Genomic DNA, 23,637 nt, shown 5'->3' with positions numbered 1-23,637 from the left:
GCTGTTTGTTTCTACATTGCTACCTCAAACCCTGGACATCTATGCCTTAGGCCTTATATTGGTCATAAAGTAGAAGTGTTAAGTTACTAACAGTTGTACAGTATTTAGAATTTCCAGAGCAGATTTGGAGAGTTAAAGAATTAGTATTGCTAAAACAAAATATTACACAAGATATTATTTATCAGAGTGTATTTAAGCAGTTTGTAATTCATGAATCAGGCAGCATCCAAACCACAAGGAAAGGAGCATCACCAAAAAGGTGTTAAAGGGGGCTTGGAGAGAAGGCATCATCCACTAAACCCAAAACCTAGGACAGGCTATAGTTCTGTGCACTGAAATGATTGAACCTAACCGATACTATGAAACACACTTGGTCCTTTAAAATATTTAGGTTAATTATCACTGCGCCAGCCATATTAACTTAAAAACAATACTGTTCACGGCAGTCAGGGGTCTAGAGCTTGTCTGTTTTGTAAGACCACTAATGCTCAGCAGTCAACCTCAGCCTGCAGGGACAGAAAGAGCATTAGGGTGTGGTTAAAGCTCTGTTTTGTGACCACAGATATATTTATAACTGCTTACTGCAGGTCATATGTTCCTAGGGAAGGTATGATGGTATGAACGAAAGAAGGAATTCTGTACTATGGTAGGTCAAGGGATTGGGCATAATCCTCCTTTTGTTGGTTTGAGGCCTGATGTATGAAAGATCCTAAGCTAGCTATCTGACCATCCTAGCACTTAGAGTAGACAGTATATGCAAGATCACAGGATCTAGTCCAGTTTACATGTAGGTAACAAAACCATGCAGTTATCTGCAGTTTGCAAAAGGGTTGTATAGCTCCGACAATGAATGGCTGCAGAATCTGATTAGCCACAGGAGTGTATTACAGTTTACTACTGAAATACAAAATTTCTCTCTACAGTCACTGTCCTTTTGATTAAAGATAACATCAAAGGAAGATTAGTTATCATAAAATGAGACTGTTCTAATTAGAGTTTTCTTGATTATTTACATAGTACAGCAGGAATGGTGATTACCATATATACTTTTATGAGTTTACTTACTGGAAGTTTTCATAAGAATCATCAGATTGGACTCTTTTTTTTTTTTCCTTAAATTTGAGATGTTATAGATTTAAGAAAAATAGTGCAAAAAATACAGAAAATACAGAGATCCAACTTTTCCCTTCCTTAGATCCCCACATACAGTTTCCCTATTATTAACACTTACCCTTAGCTGCCATATATGAAATAATATTATTTTAATTAGGATATTAACTGTATTCCATAGTTTAGATTAAGGTTCACCTTTTGTGTTGCACAGCCCTATATTATTAAAAAAATTTTTTTCTGGTAACTTGTATATAACCTAAAATTTCCCCTTGTAACTACATTAAAATATATAATTCAGTGGTGTTAATTATATTCACAGTTTTGTGGTGTCTTCACTACCATCCATTACCAAAACTATTCCATCACCACCGTGCTGGTTTCAAAATATTATGTGCCCCAGAAGAGCCATGTTTTAATCCTGAACCAGTCTTGTCGGGGCAGCCATTTCTTTTAATCCTGATTCAAAGGGCAGGAATTTTTTATTAGATTATCACTACATAGATGTGATGCATGCAATTGTGGGTGTGACTCTGATTAGATGGAGATGTGAGTCCATCCATTCCAGGTGGGTCTTGAATAATTTACTGGAATCCTTTAAAAGAAGAATCATTTTGAAGAGAGCTCAGAGTACAGCTGACACTGCTGCTGGCACTTGGAGGATAGAGATGCAGATATTTGGAGATGCTTGGAGCCCAGCAGATGTTGTCATGAGATGTTAAGCAAGCCAGAACCTGGAGAGAGTCAAAGGAAGCCAAGAGATGAAAGCCAGGCCTGGAGAAGTAAAGTGAGGAACCCCCATAAGAACAGAGGCTGAAAGCAATGGAGCCCAGGAGCAAGGAACCAGCAGATGCCATCCATGTGCCTTTCCAGCTGACAGAGGTGTTCTGGACAGCATCAGCCTTTCTTGAATTAAGGTAACTTTTCCTGGACACCTTAGTTTGGACATTTTCATAGGCTTAGAGCTTTAAACTTGCAACTCAATAAATTCCCTTTTAAAAAGCTGTTCTGTTTCTGGTATATTGCATTCTGGCAGCTTACAAACTAAAACAACCACAAACAAGAATTTTGCAACAATTGAGAATTAATTCTTCATTCCTTATCCTCATCCTGTCCCCAGGTAACTTATATTCTAGTTTCTACTTCTATGAATTGGTTCTTTCATTTTTTTTCATATCAGTAAGGTTAGTAAAATCATACAATATTTGTTCTTTTGTATCTGACTTATATCACTCAACATATTTTCAGAGTTCATCCATGTTTTAGCATGCAGTAGAACTTCATTCCTTTTTATGGCTGAATAGTATCCCAGTGTATGTATATACCACATTTGATTTATCCATTCATCAGTTGATGGGTATTTGGATTACTTCCAACTTTTGGCAATTGCGAGTAATGCTACCATGATTTTGATTGCCTTCTTTTTGATTGCACTGATTCTTTCTTCTGCCAGCTTGAATCTGCTTTTGAAACCCTCTAGGGAATTCTGTACTTCAGCTATTATGGTTTTCAACTCCAGTATTTCCGTTTGGTTCTTTTTAAAATTTTTAATTTATTGATTGATTCTCATATTCTCATTTATTGCTTTCCTGATATCTTTTAGTTCTTTTTCTGTTTTCCTTTATTTCCTTGAGTATATTGAGGATCAGTTTTTTTAAAGTCTTTGTTCAACCTGTCCGAAGTCTAGCCTTCTTCTTGATGGTTTCTGGATTTTTATGTTACTCCTTTGGATAAGCCATTTCCTCTTTCTTTGTTTGTCTTGTAATCTTTTGTCATACAATATACATTTTAATATTTTAAAGTGTTAGCTCCTGGATTTAGTTCCTGAGCTGTCTGTTCCTTAAGTTTGTATCTTGGTAGTGACATGACAGAAATTTTCTTAAGTGCTAGGAGCTAACAGAAACAAACAAACCAATGTAAAAAATACTTTTTAGATTATTTGCAAATTGGCTGGGCTTTGCAGGTGCTCTCCTTCAGAATTTAGTTTCCAATAAAAAAGATCAGTATGAGATAAAGGGGAGTGCAATCTCCCTCCACATTTTCTGAGCCTGTGTCTTGTCCTGGGCTTGTGTTTGCTATGTGGCCTTAGGAATTCCCCCATTTACAGGAATTTGAATGCCCCCTGTACTCCTTATGAAATAGATTTTCTCCTCCTCCTGGGTGGTCTATTGTATGACTCAAAGCAAGCCATTTTTACTTAATTTTCTCTTACACTGATGTAGCTGCCTGAAGTTTGCTTCTGCCTGTATAGCAGAAGTAATCCAGAGATAAATTTCCTGGTTCTGTCTCTCAGATTGCCCCCTCATAGACTAGCATTGACACATAGGCACCATAGTATGTGTGTAGGAGTTTCTTTGCTCCCTGCAGAGTAGGGCTCAGGACCCACAATCAGGGTACATGCTGGCTCCTTGATGGGTGGGAGGGGATAGTGAAGGAGCCAGCAAGAGTGCTACAAGCTTCTCCTACCATTTCTTTACAGCTGTGTTTTCTTGATTTCTACTTGCCAGCTATGGAAACACTTTATTGTTGTCTGATATTCTGAAGAAAGTGGCTCTGCCAGTTTTTGCTAGTTGTTTAAAGATTCTGGGGGGAACAGCACCCAGGAGTCTTTTGAGCCACAATCTTGGTCAGACAGAAGCTCTCCTCAGATTGAACTTTTAAGAGCCTCTTAGAGATTAGGAAGCCAAGTCAAGAACATGGCACCAAATTTCACCTATAATTACTATAAATTTGGATGAATTCTTCTTTTTCTAACTTCCCTCAAATCATTTAGTTCCTATGTCTACCAGAAGTTGACCTTCCATACTCACCTGTCAGACTCAGAACCCAGGAGCCAATTGCCAGGCTGGTTTTTGCAGGAGGGTTTTGTAAATATGGGCTCCATAAAGTCAACCTTAGTTCCTTAAAGACTCTGGTCATGTCTGGCTAAATGAGCATCATTGTCAAACATGGCATTCTTGTCAAAGCCTTGGTTATATAACCCATGGTCTCCAATTATGTACTGTTAACAAGGAGGACAGATTCTTTTTGAACTATGTCAATAATTATATTGCCATGAAAATAAGAATATTCAGTAAGAGTTTCTGAATTCTGGAGGGATCAGGCAGGGAGAAGAAAATAAATGTTTTATGAATTATAGAGATCTTAAGGGAAAAGAGGGAGGGATTCCTTGTCTCTAGAAAATGGAACAGTAAAACATCAGCAACCATATATGCAAAGCCTATATCCCTTCGGTCCTAGGTGAGTAATCCTTGCTGTCCTTGATCTTGTGTTAGTAATCTCATGATCCTGTTGGCTTCTACACTAAAATTTTGGAAGCTTGATTCAGGTGAGTGATATGGTCTTAAAGTTATTCAAGCAATGTCATTAGAAACCTGTGCCCCCAGAGTACTTAGCATAGCCCTTTCCATGGGTTTCTGGGACAGTCTTTTTTGTTGAAGAAAAAGCACTCTGGCCTCTAGCTGATTACAAGTGTTTTCCAGGAAGCATCAGAATAAAAATTATCTGTAAATGACAAAATACTTTAAAATGACTGTGGTTAACTTATCACCGTTTTACAAAAGTCATAGTTCTGATGACAATACATTACAGAAATAATGCAACTGAGAAGGAAATTTGGTTGTTTCTGTGGCATGTAATGTTTTTTAAGGATAACTTAAATTATGACGAATTACACTATACTGTTTTGTGATGACAGGCAGATCAGTACTAGTACATCTCATGGACAATAAGGATATTGGCAAATCTGTAGGTACTTTATATAATTTCTGAAGTACTTATATTAAAAACATTTTACTTATGCAAATTTAACTAACAGAAGATTAGCAAGTCCTTTTTAATTTGACACTTCCCATATAATTAATAATATCAAAAAACCTAACTACTTTTAGCACCTCTCTTTGCAAGGTGAAAGAGCACATCATTTGTACTTTTCCAGCGGTCCTCTGGAAAATCTCAAAGACAGGCTGGGATCAAGAAGATATCAAATTCAGGGTTTATTTTGGGAAGGGGGAATGTCAAAAGTTGTCAAATTTGAACATTTTGTTAAATAAAATCCTGGTTCACTGTGAAACAATATTTGGTTTCCCATTTAAACAAAGTGACAATTGATTTCGAAAGTAGAGTTAACATGATTATTAAAAAAAATTAGTTCTTTTAAAAGTGAGGAGACTAGTTCTATAAAACAATAAGGGATGATATAGTCCCATAAAGCACAGGAGATTATTCTGATCAGATACAGAACTTTTTTTTTTTTTGCCTTCTAGGCAGGTTGCACAGATGGTCATGAAAAAGTTTTTACAACCTCTTACTAAGACACCAATCATCTAAGAAAATTTCACTATTTTAACAGAAAGAAACCCAAGTTCTAGTTTTGTTTGAATACACCATTTGATATGAAAACTCTTTAAACATTTTATAAATAAACTAGTCAAATCTTAACCAGTTTTGACTATGACAAAATTTATGTCTGCAAACCTTCAATAGCTTTCAATATCCATTCAGGTTTTGTCCCTGTTTCTCATTTTGCAATAGTCAGTGAATTTATTCTAGGACAAAACTATTTTCTTTTTCCTTAACAAAAATATGTTTTTCATACCTAACATATTTAACTGATCAAAAGTTCTTGGAAACTGTCTTCAAGCTAACATCTTACAAAACACCATTACTCTTGAAATAAAGTGTGCCAGAGTCATAACTCAATTGGGTTAAGCACAAATTTGCATTTTTCATCATCTTAAACATGTAGTAGATAATTCTAGCTTATATTTGATCAATAAACATGCATTAATTTAAGAAGTCCATATTAAAGTAGAATAAAATATTCACTTATATGATACTTAACATTGACAACTCAGAAGATATAGCTGCTTTATTTCACTAACAATATTAAATTAGTGCTGTTTGCCAAAGTTTTGCCTACATTCTGTGAACAAAATTATTTCTTCTTAAACATCTAGGTTTAGTTTTACAAATACTCTTGTAAGTATTAGGTATTGGGTTTCCTTAATTTCTGGAAATTGAGGAATTTTGTAAGTTATAGCATCAAAGGAAATAGTATACATCAAACACATAGGCACAAATAGAGAGCTTATAGCTTCAGTTAACAATTTTCAGCCATAAGTCCAACAGAAAACATAGGAACACAGAAAACATGGATATACAAAACTCACTAGTTTATATAAAATAACTGGCTTTCTGTTTTTGCTCCACTCTAACAATTTTATTAGAATTTTTTCTTGGCAGATGGGATAAATTGAGGCCAATTACTTAATATGAGGGCTAAAACTTTCTCATTGATATTTGTGGAGAAGACTTTTAAGATTTTCTTTGACCTGCCATGTAATCTTTTAGAAGCTTTGCTCCCATTTCTCAGGCCTTTTTCATCCTCAGATTTATTAGGGAAAGAGGGATTCTGTCAGCTCCTTTCCAAGTCAATCCAATCAGCTTTTGTCTTACAGGATTTAGCAGCTGAGATTCATACCAACATGTGTACAAGAGGATATAGCCAGGTCAGATAACCCTGGATGATACGCAACTAAAAGAATTCTAAATTCTTCTATGAATATTCGTGTTCAGGCCCACACCGAGTTCATGCAAAGAATGGGCTGGTGGTGTCTCAAGACTGGAAAAGCACCACGCACAGAAGTAGACATGGATATATTGGGACTTACACACAGGAGAGATTCACTGGTGGTTGCCAATCCAGAGGGACAGTGGTCTGCAAAGGGATGGGGGATGGGGTGGGGGTGAGGTTACAAAGAGGCAATATGTATATGATTTTAGAGCAAACACATTCCATATAATGTGAGGACAGTGGGCCTCTAGTATAATCATTAAAGGGGTTTAAAACCTGATGTTTTACTGAGATTAATGTTTAAGAATAAGATACAATCAATGCCATTTTACACTGGTGTTTACATGCTTCCCTCTTCTGGGAGATCATTTATTTCTTGACCTTTGTCCTTGGCTAAATCAGGGTTGTTATGTGCCATTTAGGAGTGGGCCCTGGTCCTGGCCCGCCACAGTTTACTTGTCTTGTTTCAGGGGGAAATCTTCAATTATAGCTCTAAATTTGGCTTAGGTCCAAAATTCCACTCTGGGGCATTTGCTGGGTTCTGTATGTAGCTTAATCTTTAAAGGAGCCTGAATTTGAGCCCGTTCCCTCAGGGAGTCAGGAGGCACTGCTCAGGGCAGTTATGGGAGAAGCATTTTGTAAAGAGGAGCTGGGGGTGTGATAGAATTGATTTGGAATTCCTTCCTTTCCTGTTTTTGGCTTTATCTTTTTCCAGTGAACTTTTGAGTGAAGCTATTGTAGAAGCTGATTATCATCTAGCAGCCTTGGGGATGTTTAGTCTAAACAAATTTATTCACTTCAGTGGTATCTTTTTTTTTCAATCCAATCATTTTTTAACCCCTTATTCTCTATTATTTATTTTTTTTATCCATTTAAATAAAAATATTTATTTATTTTTAACTCATCTGTCCATACACTGGATAAAGGGGGCATTCGACCCAAGGTTTTCATAATCACATGGTCACATTGTAAAAGCTATATAGTTATACCATCATCTTCAAGAATCAAGACTCCTAGAACACCATTCATCAGTTTAAGGTACTTCCCTCCAGCTACTCCAAAACACCATAAACTAAAAAGGGATATCTATATAATGCATAAGAATAACCTCTAGGATAACTTCCTGACTCTGTTTGAAATCTCTCAGCTACTGAAATTTTATTTTGTCTCCTTTCTTTCTTCCTCCTTTAGGTCAAGAAGGTTTTCTCAATCCCATAATTCTGGGTCCCAGCTCATCCCCAAGAGTCCTGTCCCTTGTTGCCAGGGAGATTTAAACCCCTAGGAGTCATGTCCCACATAGGGGGCAGGTCAGTGAGTTCACTTGCAGAGTTGGCTTAGAGAGAGAGGCCACATCTGAGCCACAAAGGAGGCTCTGTGGGGGTGACTCTTAGACACAGTCATAAGCAGGTTTAGCTTCTCCTTTGCAGGATTAACTTTCATAGGGGCAAACTCCAAAATTGAGGGCTCAGTTTATTGCATAGGTTGTTCCCACTGCTTATGAGATTATATGGAATTCTACAGGTGGGGAAGTTTAACATTTCCTCCTTTCTTCCCAGTCCCCCAAGGGGACTCTGCAGACACCCTTTTATTCTCTGGAAAGGTGTCTTTTAAAATCATATTTAAATAAAAATTTAGATAGAGATCAATTGTGACTATTAAAGCGTCAAGCTATCTCTAGTATAGAATAGCCATTTTCTATTTTTTGTAAAAATAGAAAATCCTGGGGTCCACAGATTTAAAACATGTACCCAACTGACATCCTGGCTGGAGGAACTTCAGATTCCAAATTTTTTGACAAAGAAGAAAACATGTCACTAACTTGCAATCTTAAGATAATGTGGTCTGATCCCCACCCCTGTTTCATCTGGAATTCTACCAGGACCCATCCTTAGTCTGATCCCCAGAGTTATTTTGTCCAATTTCTTTCTCTGCTCCCCAGATTTTAATGCTGCTCAATTAAAGCTGGGGAGGTCAGTGCAACTTACAGACCTCATATCCCGGAGGGACTCAGCCACTGACCTCTGGGTGCTGTGAGAGCAGTGAGCACACAGGGGTTGAGCAGGTACTTTTGCCTGGTCTTTCTTCTGATTTTCAGGGTCTCCTTTGGATCCCACTTCTGATGCCAAAACTTTTAATATACTAGACAGCATATAATTTAAGGGGTGTTTATTTGAGCATTTTATGATTCATGAATTGGGCAGCATTCAAACCGCATGTGAAAAGGAGCTTCCCCAAGGAGATGGAAAGAAGAAGCTGATATAGGGCAAACATGGATGTGAGCAAGGAAATTTTATGACTGACATAAAGTTTCTATTTTACATAGAGGAGTCTACAAACTGGGGAGCAGACATCCACTGATTAATGTAATGTGCTTGTCCATTCTGTTGGCTATCCCTAGGGGACCCAAACTGGCTTATTGTCACGTGTTGCTTATCTGCATTTCTTCTGGGTGCATCCCATTGTTTTATTTTCTCAGGAAGCCCTTGCAGGTCAATTACTTTTGTTTTCTGAAAAATCCTTTTCCAGAAAGGGGTCTCTCCTAGCAGTGCCCAATGCAGATATCCATTTTATTTTGATTAACATTATATAATATCCTGGTTGTTGTTGGAATTCTAGCCTCCTTCTAAGGAAATCACTTAGAAAGAACCTAAGTTAGGAAATTAAGATGGTAAAAAAATGTCACCTCTTTAATTAAGAGTTTTGTGTAATTCATCACTGAACATGCGAATAGCCCAAAATGAATAAAGATTTATTTTATAGAGTAGTAAAAAAATTTTAAAAGCTGATGCCATCTATTTTACAGCTATTTATTATGGTAAAGGATTTGGCAGTATGATGCATTTTATTATCTATTCTTAAGGCTTCTATAATATTTTAAAAATATTTCTCATTTATCAATCTCTGGATATGCATTTGTTTTTTTCACATGGGCAGGCACCAGGAATCAAACCCGGGTCTCTGACATGGCAGGCAAGAGTTCTGTCACTGAGCCACTGTCACGCCACACCTGGATGTGCATTTTTAAGTTGAAAGTCCACATAATACTTATGCCAAAAATTAAATAGTGATGGGAGCACAACATTGTAAGTGTAATTAATACCGGTGAATTGTACACTTAAAAATGATTACAATAACAAATTTTATGTTATATATATATATATATATGCTACCACAATAAAAACATAAATTAAAAAATTAGGATAATGAAATCTTCCTATAATATAAGTTTTCTTTTTTATATGCAATTGATTTATCTAGAACATCAAGGCAGAAAAACTTACTCAAATATCTCTGTATTAAAGTCTTTTCCATAGTCTAGTTAATTGATTATGTCCCTGAAAATGACAAATGTAAAATTCATATTGATGCATTGAAGAATTTTCAATTGAGGAGCCTTATTTAGAGACTACAAGTAATTCTCTCAACAGAGAAGAGTAGACAAAGAGAAAATGTTTGGGCAATTGAAAAGTAGGTTATTTAATAAAATTGTAAAATCATATTATTCCGAGGTTGGAAGGACCTCGATTCTCCATCTGATGCTCAGAAGACATTTTCATTGCGAAAGCCTGTTCTTACCAGAGCATGTTACTTCATTAATATTAATATGTTTATGCTTTTAAAGTATCTTTGGAATAATACATGGGCATAGATTTCTGTATATCTTTGTCCTGTTACACAAGTCTGCACCACAAATCATATATTTTGAATAAACCTTTACTGAATACCTACCTACTGTGTGCCAGGTATTTTGAAAACCACTTTCTATTTGCAAAATATTTTACGAGGGGAGATTAGAGAGAGAGAGAGAGGGAAAGACAGAGAACACGAGAGGTCACCTGGAAGTTGAGGGTTCTTCTCTCACTGAAAAACACACAGTGTAATAAATAATGGCATCATTAAAAACTGTCATCTTTGCAAAGTGCGGTAATTGCTCTGCATATCCCTAGTACATTTCCCTGTGAACTTGCCTAACTGAATCACGTTGGAAACACACCTCCTCCTCCTGCCTGTTTCCAGCCGCCGATCTGTTCACTTCTGTCATGTCAGAGAGAGTGTCAAACGTGCCAGGTGTGTGGTGTCACCTGCCTGACGTCTGTTCCAAACACAGACATTTACACTCATGAGTATTAAGGCAATAGATCTTGCTTCTTTCTTATGACAACAAAAAGCTGACTGCAGAAAAGCACAGCTTCTGGGAAAAGTCTGCTGAGTGCACCTTGGCTTGTTCATGGAAGGAGAAAACCTGACTAATTAGCCTCAGCCCTTCTGATCTGAGGGACAAAAATTAATTAAAGTATCTGGAGCAAATTGCATCCCATAATGGCAGGCTTCAGAAGGGGCAGCATGTTAAAAGGACTTGATCTGACAGAAGGGTCCCCAAAGAAAGTTCTGTGAACTTAGAGTAGAGGAACAGAAGCTTTTTTTCCCCCCACAGGACTGATGAAAGAAAAGGAAAATAAAAGTATTTATGAATCACAGTTTTGTTCAAGTCAAAATGCAAAATACTTCAAGAGAGAAAGCAGATTTCAACAACGTATACCAACTTTAAAGAAGAAAAATAACAATGAAAAGTTAAGTCATTTAGCAAGTAAAATATTAATCTTCAGGGCAAATTTGAGTAGTAGCAACATCAAAACAGCTTTTTAACCTTTCTTCTTTTTCTCTCTTGATAATGTGAAGCTAGGTGGGTTGGCTCAGGATAAAACAGGTCTGGGGATCAGACCGTATAACTTGAGAACTTGAGTAAGTAACACAAGCTCTTCTTTGTGGAAAAATGTGGAATCTTTTGTCCCTGGAGACTCTGCTATGAGTTCCTCCAGCAGGAACCGGATAAATGGCCACTGCGGTGGAATTACTGGCCTGGGCCAACCCTTGAGTGCAACTGCTTGGGGTTGGGTGGGCAACTCCAGTTTCTAAAATCCTACATAGGTGTGTTAGCAGTAATTTCCTTTCCTTTTTTTTTCCATGTGGCCTCCTTCAAATGCTTGGTAAGAATGTCGCAGAAGTAAACCCAGGCAGAACTGGGAACACAGGCACACACACTTAGAGAGCAATCAACAGTGTGCGCCTGCACAAAGATGGACAACTTATTTTTTAGGAAGTTCTATATTCTTAGCAGAGGGTCATGAAAATGGGTTTGGAAGGTTGGGAAAAATACAGGTATGTTATAGAATTTCAAAGGGCATTGTACCTTTTGATATTTGATTTCCTTTCTCTGTTCTTGACGTTGGGTACCTTGAAGTCCCATGCAAACACTTAATGCACACCAACTGTGTACTAGGATGCACACTAAGTTGTCCCATAATGTATATTATGAAACAGTTTATACCATAACTGTGGATGCATAACATTTTGCATTTGTCAAAACCCATAGAACTGTACAACACAGAGAGTGAACCCTAAAGTAAATCTTAGTTATTAATAATGGAGCAATATTGGATCATCTGTTTTAATAAATGGACACACTCGTGCAAAATGTGAATCGTAGAGGAAACTGTGTGCGAGGAAGACAGGGGAACTCTGTTCTTTCTGTGCAATTTTTCTGTAAACTTACAACTATTCTAAAATAAAGTTTATTATAAAAACAAAACCACAACCTGGAGTTGTGATTAAACATGGAACTCAGGGTCCCTTGATTTGACTCCATTTACTACTATGTAATCTGGGCAAGCTACGGAAACAAAGACGAAAGAGAGGGAGAAGGAGAGGGAGAGATAGAAGGAGGGGAGAAGAAAAACTGTTTATAAAGACATCCTCTGTCCACACCCACCTCTGGTATACAGTATATGTCTTTTTTCTATAAATGGGGAAAGTGAAAAGCAGGGATGCATGTCTGAGTGCTCATGTGAATCGAGATTGAAATCGCAATTGGGGGCTATTTCTCCACCTCTATAAGTTAGTTTTGACTTCATTTGCAGAGAGGATCAACACTGAGTTTCTTGCACATAAGAGCATATGAATAACATGAGGTTGCTAATATTTAAAGAAAAAAAAAGCAAAACCACAAAAGTGACATGCGACCTCCCATGTCCTTTATCTTGCTCCAGTTTCTCTGATACTGACTCAACCTGACAGCCCTTGGAAGTACTGCTGATTTAACCTAAATTCTGGTTCCACTGAGAATATTTTCTTTGTTCAGTTAATCACAGAAGATTCTGTTTGAATCATGTCACAGTGACATGTGATGGGCATGAGTGGTTTGTTTTCTTCTCTGTTGTGCACTTATGGTATTATAAAAACTACAGCTCTCCTCCACCACTCCTCGTAAGATGAAAAATAAAAATGCTCAGAATGGCGTGGGAAGTATGCTGGGGTTTATAGGCGAGGACGGACTGGGAGGAGGAGAACAGAGGCACAGGAGGTCGCAGACAAACCATTTTTCCTGTTTCTGCTCCTCTATCTTAACCTAGGGTATAGGTGCCCTTGAACTCAGAATGGGACTTTGTAATGCTCTGACTCATTCTTTTCTTTTGTATGCTATATGCCTGGGGATCAGATTTCATTCTTTTTCCATTTGAATATCCTGGTTTTGCAGACCATTTGTTGAATTTTTGTTTGTTTGTTTGTTTTGGGGAAGTGCATGGGCCAGAAATCGCACCCGGTTTCCCTCAGGGCAGGCGAGAATTCTACCACGAAACTTCCCTTGCACCCTGATTCATTCTTTTAGAGATATTTAGTGAGTTATTGCTTTTACCAGGCACGTTTTAGGTGCTTATTTACCTCTATTGCCAAATGCGTGCATGGAGGCCTTTTCATAAAGCTAGGTGAAGCCGCCTCCCTCCTTCCATTCCTCCCTCTCTCTTTTCTTCTCACCCTCCTTTTCTCCCTCCTTCCATTCCTCCCTCTCTCTTTTCTTCTCACCCTCCTTTTCTCCCTCCTTCTTTTCCTTCCTTATATCTTCCCTTCCTTCCTCCCTGTTTTCCTCCTGTCCTTTCCTTCCTTCCTTCCCTCTCTCCCTTCTTCTCTTCTTTCCTTGCTTCCTTCCTTGTAAACCTTTTGTGTTCCAGTCTCTCAGTTATTTCTTAATTGTCATTATTAACGTCTTCTAACACGCACCAGTAGAGAACAGAGTAAACACACAGCTATCACCCAGCTTCAAAAATTATCCACATTTTGTAAAAAAAAGACATTTTAAATTTGAATAGTTGCAGCCTTTGGAGAAAGCACTTGAATTCCTACGGTCATTCTATTTATGAATAGGCAGTATGGAATTATTTGATCTTTACAACACATTTCCCTCTGAAGGAGAGAAAAAGCACTCTATGAAGTTTTGGGATTCCTTAGAAATCACCATGTAGCATCAATGCCTGGGGGTAACAATCCCATAGACTCTGATTGTTAATATAGTAGATCCTCCTTTTCCCTGGAAATCATGTAAACTTGAATTTTAAGATTTCTGTACTCTGGACATTCATTAATCACTGAAATGTCAGGGACAGGGCTAAGTAATGCCTGATAGTGAGTTACAGTTACACCCTTCTTGGTGGTTTATGGATACAGTTCAGGGACCAGGACTAGACCTGCCAGTAATGCATGTTTAAATAGCAAGACATGTTTTGATAGAGTCCCATACTGTACCTGTTTCCAATGCTTGAGACGTTTAAGATATAAAATGATCACAATAATTGTATCTTCAGAATAATGGAGAAACTAGGATGTGGAATAGACTCAGAAGTCAAGCATTTTTATCTTAAGAGGAAAGGTGAAAATACATGATGACATAATACTCATAATACCTAGCACTTAACAAAAATCATTTTAATGCACTTTTTGAGCTTTACACCAAGAAGTAGGCAGAATATACATGTTGTAATGCTGTGATGTGTGTGTGTGTGTGTGTGTGTGTGTGTGTAGATACTTCTGCTCTGGATGAAGCAGGATGGAGACATAAGCATTTCCTTCTTTGCATTTTAATTTTCAGTTGGTTCCCCTCTTTTTTTATGACTTCCAGCATTCTCTTCCTCTGCATCCCAGTCTTTCTCCAGGGAGTGACAAGATTATGAGAAATTCAAGAGATCGGGGTCCTAGAAATCATCTTAAGTACTAGTGCCATTGCCGAGGGGCATCTGGTTTGTTTACCAAATGAACAGAGCGGGTGCATTTCTCCATAACTGCCAGGATTCTCCATATCTGCCAGCAATCTGACAAGGATTGCTTTGGCCCGTGTCTTGGAGCTTTGCTCTGGGTATTTCTACAGCTGCCCATTTGGCAGTGGCGCCTTTTTGCACAGCCTCCTGCCTGGTTTCCCTTTGACTACGGCCAGCATGAATCAGGGACCCACGAGGTCACGAACCCTGTATTTGGTCTCCCCTACCCATCCTCTGAGTCTTTACCTTAGAAACGTGGAAACAGCGGGTGCATGGGGTGTCCTGGAGAGGAGCCTGGGTCCTTTTCCTGTACTATCCTCAAGCCAGCTTCCTGGCAGGCAGACCTTTCATTGACTCGGAGTTAGTAAATGGTCAAGGGAAGCCTGGTTCTAATTCCCACTCATTCGATGCTTAGGTTTCCGAGGAGATACCATCTTGTACAGTTAGGAGACTCCTTTTTGTCTTGTTTCTCCATTTGTTGGTTAGGAAAGAGAGAACAAATGTGCCTCCCTTTAGTGTGTGAGGAAAGGACTCCCCAACTTCTGCGGGTTTTTTTTTCCTTAAACATTTTTGAAAAAAATTAATTTTGATGAAATTATTTTGAAAAAAATATATAGGCTATTTAAGAAAAGAGAGTTGGGAAGGGTGAGTATTGAGAAATTATGGTATAACTATATGGCACAAGATAGATTAAAATGTTTCTTATGGGACTGTAGATGTGGAAAATTATAGGCGGAAGCAGCTTCTATTTCTGAGAGGCTGGAATTATGAAAAGCAGGGACTTAGAAGCACTCTCTCTGATCAATTCTGCTATCTTCTCTGGATATGTTTGGAAGTGCTTTTTCCTTTCCAGTGCATTTTCCTCTAATGGACAGTTGAATCTGAATGCTTTGACATTTTGGTGACTTTTTAAAAAAGTTAGGAAATAAACCTCATTAAGAAGTCTCATTTTAGCAGTGTATAGGATTGTATTTTTAAAGCATATTAAAATTATGATCTGAAATCGTAAACATGTTCAGAAGTTACAAAAACGTAATCTCTTTTGTGCATTGATTTTGAAAAGATTCTGTCCATCCTCTTGGAAGCATGTCTAAATGACGCAGCAGTGTAGTGTCTGCTTCAGCTGTTCCTCAGGATTCCATTTTGTGTTGGGCTTCGGCAGTGCTGGGTTGAGGCATTAGCATTGTGTTCTGTCTCCTGAGATTCATTAATATCTGATGTGCTTGTGTTCTTACTAGGGAATGGGCATTGACTCACCACAGCTGTTCACTCTGGGCTAGGAGTTTGCATTTAGAAAATGAACAGGATGGGCAGCACTTATGTGTTGAATGTGCTGGCCGTGGGCTCCCTCTCGGGCCTTTGCACTTGCTACTCCCTTGGCCTGAGCTGTCCTTGCATCCCTGTCCTTCATTTCAGTTCTTTCCTCAAACATCACCTTCTCAATGGGCCCCACTCCAGCATATCTTGTCTCCCTTCTGATTTATTTTTCTCCATTTTCTGTTATCTAATTATTTTGTTCATCATGTCTCCTTGCAATAAAATGCAGGTACCATGAGGGCTGGGATTTGTGTCTGTTTGGTTCACTGCTGTATCCCTAAGGCTTAGGACCAGCGTCTGGAGCAAACAAATTTTATTAACTATTTTTTGAATAAAAATAATGAGTCGAATTGGTAAAATTGTACATATCTTACTTTTATTTGGGCATGATTTGTCTAGTTGTGAATAATCTAGACCCTAGTTTGAAACATATCCGAGGACATATGTATTAAGATAATATATAATTTTATAAATTTGTGGAGATGTGAACTAGGAGGGGGCCCTCAGATGTTCTATGAGTGATGCAAAAGTGTCTTTGCGGTCAGGAGTCTCTTCCTGAGTTCTGTGAACCAGTTTCCCTGCTGCTCCAGCAGTTGTCACCATTGCCCAAGATTGGACTCAGCATCTCAGGGACCGCCTGTTACCAACCCCAGACATCCAGAAACCAACTCCCCAGACCCTTCTGCCTTGGATTGATGCTGTGCTTGCCCTGTTCACACTGCCAAGGTTATCTGTGATGGGAAGCTTGAGTGTGGGGCTGTACTTTCTGGTTCTTGACCTCCAGTTGAAGAGCTAAACTGTATTCCTTCCTCGAGCTCACCTACTGAATGAGTCTGCACAATTCATCTCCTGTTGTATTCCCCTCAAAGGGCAGGAGTCTGTCGAGCATGGTTACTATCATATTTACCTTTTACTAGCCCACTTTTTATGTCTTATTGGTCTATGGTTCGTTGACAGGCACCCAAAGGTATCTTCTGACTGTCATGTCCATTCTCTCTGGTCTAGCATTCTCAGTCAGCTTGAAATTTCCAGTCATCTTTTTGGATTATGGCATGATCTCTGAAAGTTCTCTTCAAAATGAAAGTATATTATGTTGGTGGGTAAGCCCATTAACCCAGGAGTATTCATTGGCATGAATTGTCCATTGCAATTGCTAGTGGAGAAACACATAGTTCTCTGAAAGCATGGAACCAGGATGGTGCATTGTGATGGGTGTAGATTGAAGGAAGAGGGTGTTGGCTTTGGTAAATTTACATGAGTGATTGGCTCCGGAAGAGGTCTTGACTATGAAGTAATTTGATGAGAAGAAGGAAAGTCTGGGGAGAAACAAGAGAGCCCGAAAAGAGAGATGTGGCACCAAAAAGAGCCTTGATAGCTTTGTACTAGGATCTGCTATGGCACTGATCTGCAAGAGGTTTATACTTTTTTTTTCTTTTTAAATGGAAATGAAGGAAGAGATCATAATCTTAGGAGGTTCTGGAGTTGTCCGAATTGATCCAGGATGCTTTGGGTTCACACTCCATATTTGGTTCCTTTCTTCTTCCAAGTGATAATTGGATTTGGGCTTGGAGATGAGTTGATACACAAATCTTCTTATTTCCCCAACATCGTCTTTTGTGCAAGATGCTAGTTGAACACAGAGCCGTACCTGGGAATTATTGAACTTTGACTAACAAGTAAATAGGTCAGTTGTGGGGTGATTTTGATGCTCCAAATGTCTGAAGGCTTGCTGCATTTAGACTACGTATTTAACATTCTCTTTTCTTCTTCAGTTCCCATCCTCATCCATTGTGTAGATGCTGAAGTCATAATGGCATTATGGTGTGGTTAGCGCTGGGTAGGGCAGACAGGGCTCACTGTGCTGGCTCATGGTTCCTGGGGACAATCCTGCCCCCCCCACACACACAGTCCTGTGACCTATAAAAAGTGTTATTAATCTTGTTGTCTTGCCTAACAGGATTTGGGAGAAGAAAAATGATGTAATGTCTATTTAGACCTTTGAGCTTCTCGGAAATTATGGCTTTCTGCAATAATGTGATTTCCTAAATGCACTATTTTGTGTTGTAATGGAGAATAATTTCATTTACCTAAATTTCTTTAGGTGCGTCTAGAATATTTGACCAGATTACACAGGGAAAGCAGCCCGGCTTCGAGAGTGCTAACTGGCCTAGACTAGAACCCTCAAAGGATACTCAGCTTAGAGGGCCAGATACAGATTTATGGGGTGAGAGGAAGAAAGCTGGAAGAGGAAAGAGTGGGAACTAGATTGGGTGGTGATGGAGAAAGTGTTGTAATTATCTTCAGAGAGCTTCTCTAACAGTTTTAAATGGTGGTTTACTAAAAATCATTATCTCCTTAATATTTTATTTGAATAAATATAGCAATATTATATATTGGATGACTCATCTGAAACATTGATACTGTAGTCTTTGTCTATAACTGATAAACACTTTAACCCAACCCTTTAAGATTTACATTATGTTCTTTGGGCCACAATCTAGTTGTTTAATAACTTGTTTCTAATTCTGATACTAGCAGTTCCATATAAACACTGACAAATTTATTGATTCATTTGTAAAATGCTATTAAGTTACTAAATAATTCTTTTCCTTGTTTTTCAGATAAAGATATAATAAATAAGTCATTTTGGTTGAAGCAGTCTTGAACAATCTTATCTTTTACATAGCCTTTTAGGAAAGGATTGCATTTGAATGGACTTCTTAGTGGGTCCTGCAAAGAGAAGTTAAAATAAATAATGGAAAATGGGGAAATGTAACCCTGTGCCATTTCTGACTTGCTATAAAGATAAAAATTTGTGTAACAATTTTCTTTCTTGGACATTTTGGTACAGAATATCCTAGAAGCTGTTGGTTCTAGCTGTTTGGAATCTTCAACCCAGTGTTTCCAAAGGCTCAGCCTTCTCTAAAAATATTTTTCAATAGCTATTGAGGTAATCAGGAAAAAGAGTCTCTTCTCTTCCAGAGAGGTGATTACCACACTTTTTAATAACAGCTAGTTTCTATTTTCAAAGCAACAATACTAATCATAACATTTTCTCTGGAGGAGTAAGAGTGGTGTAATTTCATTTGCTAAATTATAGAATATAATGGAGAAATCATATCTTTATCACTTGACATGAAAAAACAAATCCTGTGAAATTCTGTTTATTTATTGCATTCCAGGGACATAAGAATTAAGTCTCCTTGTTTGTTTCTCAAATTAAGAAACACATTTTCATAAGGCATTGATATAGAATACTATTCAACAGCTCTTTAGAACAAAATATTTATTAAAAATTATGATTCAAAGATACAATTCATGTTTAATTGTGAATAATCTATTAGAATCTCTTCATGACAGTTTACTAGAGTTTGAATGCGCATTTATGAATGTTACACATGTGCAATTTTATATTCTCAAGTAAAACTTTATGATAATTTATGAATTTCTGCCTTGGTTTATGACTATAGCTAAGGCATACTTTAAAAAAAAAAGATCGAAATGCTCTTTTCAAATTGATCTGTTGCAGGCTAAATTGTTGTGTCATTTGAATTTGTTTCAGAATCGAAGCAAACGCTTGGAGAAAGTCCATGTGGTTATTGGACATAAATCCTGCGACTTGGATTCTCTAATTTCTACCTTCACATATGCTTACTTTCTAGACAAGGTAAGGGGAAAAAAATACTGTGCTTTTTATATTGGAATTAATATGTAACTTTTAGAACCAAACATTTTCTGAAAAGACAAAATACTTAATATCTCATAGTCTAGTTTATTGCATAGAATAAAAAATTATAATCCATTAATCAGCAAGTATTTATTGAGTACCTGCTACATGTTAGGCATTGTTACAGTCATTCCTTACTGATATTCTTCATAAAATATTGTTTCAATAAGATCAATGTTTTCAAATTAAAACTTAAAAATGTTTATAATGGCTGATTATTTTTTATGGGAATTAAGCATGTTAATGAAAGTAAGGGTCAGAATTTCTTGTTTGAAGCACTGTTCTTGTTGAATGGTCTTGTCTTTGGGAATAGAAAAATATTTGCAAAATAACCTGGATGAACATTACCCATAGTATAGAGTGTAGTGCTTGGAATTTCCAGTAACAAAGGTAGTGTGTTCTAATTCTATATTCTGTAAGTCCTTGTTTTGTTTTGCTTTTTGCATGCACTTTGTATACAGTAAGGAGATTTTCTGTGATAATCTCCCTTGACTGAGAATCTTTCTACTATATGAAGTGTATAACATTCCTATGGATGCAGAAAAGACCTTTGAATACATTGTTTTAAAATGTCCATTCCATACAATTTATCAACCCATAACAATGCTTCAGCTTAAAACCTAAAAAAAATGAAACGCGAATTTCATCAAAATTTCTAATTTTCCATAATATGATTTGCTTTATTTCAATTTTGTTTGGATCCTTAGCCTCTGACAGTATGTATAGCGAATCTAGAGTGATTTAAATTCACATGAAAACCAGCCTTCCAGAATGAGCTGTGGGAGGCAAGAAACGCTTTAGGGCAGCAGCTACAAAAATGCCGCATAAAATGTTTTGTTCTCTACATGCATGCTTTATATCAAATTTATCTTAAAATTTTTTGATCTTTACTAGGGAGATTAATTGGTATTAAGGGATAAATATGCCTGTGTCAGGGCATGCATATTAAACTCTAATCTTGTTAACTGGATTTTTTTTTATTAGAGAAGTACATTTACAGAAAAATCATGCATGCAATGGACTTCCCTTATATCACCCTACTGTTAACATCTTGCATTAATGAGGTACATTTCTTAAAATTCGTGAAAGAACATTTTTATAATTGTACCATTAATTATAGTCCATTGTTTACAATAGGGTTCACTGTTTATGTTGTACAGTACTATGTTTGCATGTTTTAAAATTTTTATTCTAGGGCATGCCATGGTGGCTCAGCAGGCAGAGTTCTCGCCTGCCACGCTGGAGACCTGGGTTCGATTCCCGGTGCCTGCCCATGCACAAAAAAAAAAAAAAAAAAAATTATTCTACTAACATATATACAACCCAACATTTTTCCTTTTAACCACATTCAAGTATGTAATTCAGTGCTGTTAGTTATGTTGATGAGGTTGTGCTAACATCACCACCATCCATTACCAAAACTTTACAATCAACTCAAATAGAAACTCTGTATAATTTAAGCATTGACTCCTCATTCCCTACTCCATCTTAGTAACCTGTACTCCAGATTCTTACTCTATGAGTTTGCTTATTCTAATTATTTCATTTCAGTGAGGTCTCACACTGATGATCTTTTGTGTCTGGCTTATTTCTCTCAATGTGATGTTTTCAAGGTTCATGCATATCCCATGTATCAGAAATTCATTCCTTTTTACAACTGAATATTCCATTGTATGAATATACCACATTTTATTTATCCATTCATTGGGTGATGGACACTTAGGTTGCTTCCATCATATGGCATTTGTGCATTAATGCCACTATGAACATTGGTGTGCAAATATCTGTTTGAGTTTCTGCTTTCAATTCTTTTGCATATATACCTAGAAGAGGGATTGCCAATCATGTGGTAATTCTTTGCTTAATTTTCTGAAGAACTGCCAAATTGCCTTTCACAGTGGCTGCACAATTTACGTTTCCATCAGCAATGAAATAATGTTCATATTTCCGCACATCCTCTCCAACACTTGTAGTTTTCTGTTTCTTTTTTTTTAAGTAGTAGCCATTATAATGGATGTGAAATTGTATTTTATTGTGGTTTTGATTTGCATTTTCTTAATAGCTTTTGAGGTTGAGCATCTTTTCACGTGTCTATTGGCCATTTGTATATCTTCTTTAGACAAATACCTATTCAAGTATTTTGCCGTTTTTTTAAAATGGGTTGTTTTTCTTTTTACTGTTGAAGTGTGGGCTCGCTTTACATATTCTGGATATTAAACCCTTATTAGATATGTGATTTCCAAATATTTCTCCCATTGAGTAGGTTATCTTTTCACTTTCATGATGAAATCCTTTGATGCACTAAAGTTCTAATTTTGATGAGGTTCTATTTATCTATTTTTTGTTGTTGTTGCTTATGTTTTGGGTGTAAAGTCTAATATAGATCCTGAAGATGCTTCCTTCCATTTTCTTCTAGGAGTTTTATAGTCTTGGTTCTTATATGTAGGTCTTTGATCCATTTTGAGTCAATTTTTGTATTTGGTGTGAGTAGAGGTTCTCTTCATTCTTCTGTATATGGATATCCAGTTCTCCAAACACCATTTGTTGAAAAGACTATTCTTTCTTAACTGAGTGGACTAGGCAGCCTTGTCAAAAATCAAATGGCCATAGGTGTGAGGGTCTATTTCTGAACTCTCAATATGATTTCATTGTTCATATATCCATCCTTGTGCCCTTACTATGCTGTTTTGACCACTGTAGCTTTGTAATAAGTTTTATAGTCAGGAAGTTGAGTCCTCCAACTTTATTCTTTTTCTTTTTTTTTTCAGAATGGCTTTGGCTATTCATGGCCTATTATCCTTTCAAATAAATTTGATGGTTGGATTTTCCATTTCTGCAAAGAAGGCTTTGGATTTTTTATTGGTATTTTGTTGGATCTATAAAGTGTTTTGGGCAGAATTGACATTTTTAATAAAATAAATTTATATTTATTCTTCTAGTCCATGAGTATGGAATGTTCTACTTATTTAGGTCTTCTTTGATTTCTTTCAGCAAAATTTTGTAGTTTTTCACATATAAGTCCTTTACATCTTTCAGTAAATTTATTCCTAGATATTTTATTTTTAGCTGCAATCATAAATGGAATTTTTTACTTAATTACCTCCTCAGATTGTCCATTACCACTGTATAGAAAAACTACCGATTTGGGGGTGTTGATCTTATACCCTGCCACTTTGCTGAATTTATATATTGGCTCTAGTAGTTTTGTTGTAGATTTTTGGGACTTTTTTTGTGTACAGGGTCATGTCAGCTACAAATAATCAAAATCTTACTTCTTCCTCTCCAGTTTGGAAACATTTCACTTCTTCTTCTTTCCTAATTGCTCTGGCTAGAACATCTAGTAACTATATTGAATAACGCTAGTGATGGTGGGCATCCTTGTCTTGCTCCAGATCTTAGAGGGAAAGCTTTCAGTCTTTCACCATGGAAAATGATGATAGTGGTAGGTTCTTTATATAAGCTCTTTGTCCTGTTGAAGAAGTTTCCTTCTATTCCTAGTTTTCTAAGTGTTTTTGTCAAGAAAGGATACTGAATTTTGACAGATATCTTTTTTGTGTGTCAATTGATTTGATCATATTGGGCTTTTCATCCTTTGTTCTGTTAATGTAATGTGTAACATTAATTGATTTTCTTATGTTGAAACACAATTGCATATCAGGGATGAATTCCACTTAATGGTGGTATATAATTTTTTAATGTGCTGTTGGATTTTATTTGCTGGTATTTTGTTGAGGAATTTTGCATCTATATTCATAAGAGAAATTGGTTTGTAATTTTTTTTTCTTGTATACGTATTTGGCTTTGGTATTAGGGTGATGTTG

The 23,637-nt window shown here is 37.0% G+C and overlaps 1 protein-coding gene across 5 annotated transcripts in view; it reads left to right on the top strand.

Annotated features, from left to right (window-relative positions):
- Window positions 1–23,637, top strand: part of PRUNE2 (prune homolog 2 with BCH domain) — a 292,485-nt gene that overhangs the window by 39,087 nt on the left and 229,761 nt on the right. For all 5 annotated transcript variants that reach the window (XM_077148463.1, XM_077148462.1, XM_077148466.1 and 2 more), the window contains exon 2: window positions 19,652–19,756. In XM_077148463.1, the coding sequence (XP_077004578.1) occupies window positions 19,652–19,756 (105 nt within the window). The remainder of the gene's footprint in view (window positions 1–19,651; window positions 19,757–23,637) is intronic.

Source organism: Tamandua tetradactyla, chromosome 2 (genome assembly GCF_023851605.1).
Source record: "Tamandua tetradactyla isolate mTamTet1 chromosome 2, mTamTet1.pri, whole genome shotgun sequence".
NCBI lineage: Eukaryota > Metazoa > Chordata > Mammalia > Pilosa > Myrmecophagidae > Tamandua > Tamandua tetradactyla.
The sequence above is the reverse complement of the archived record's forward strand: the minus strand, read 5'-3'. Positions and strand labels throughout refer to the sequence as shown.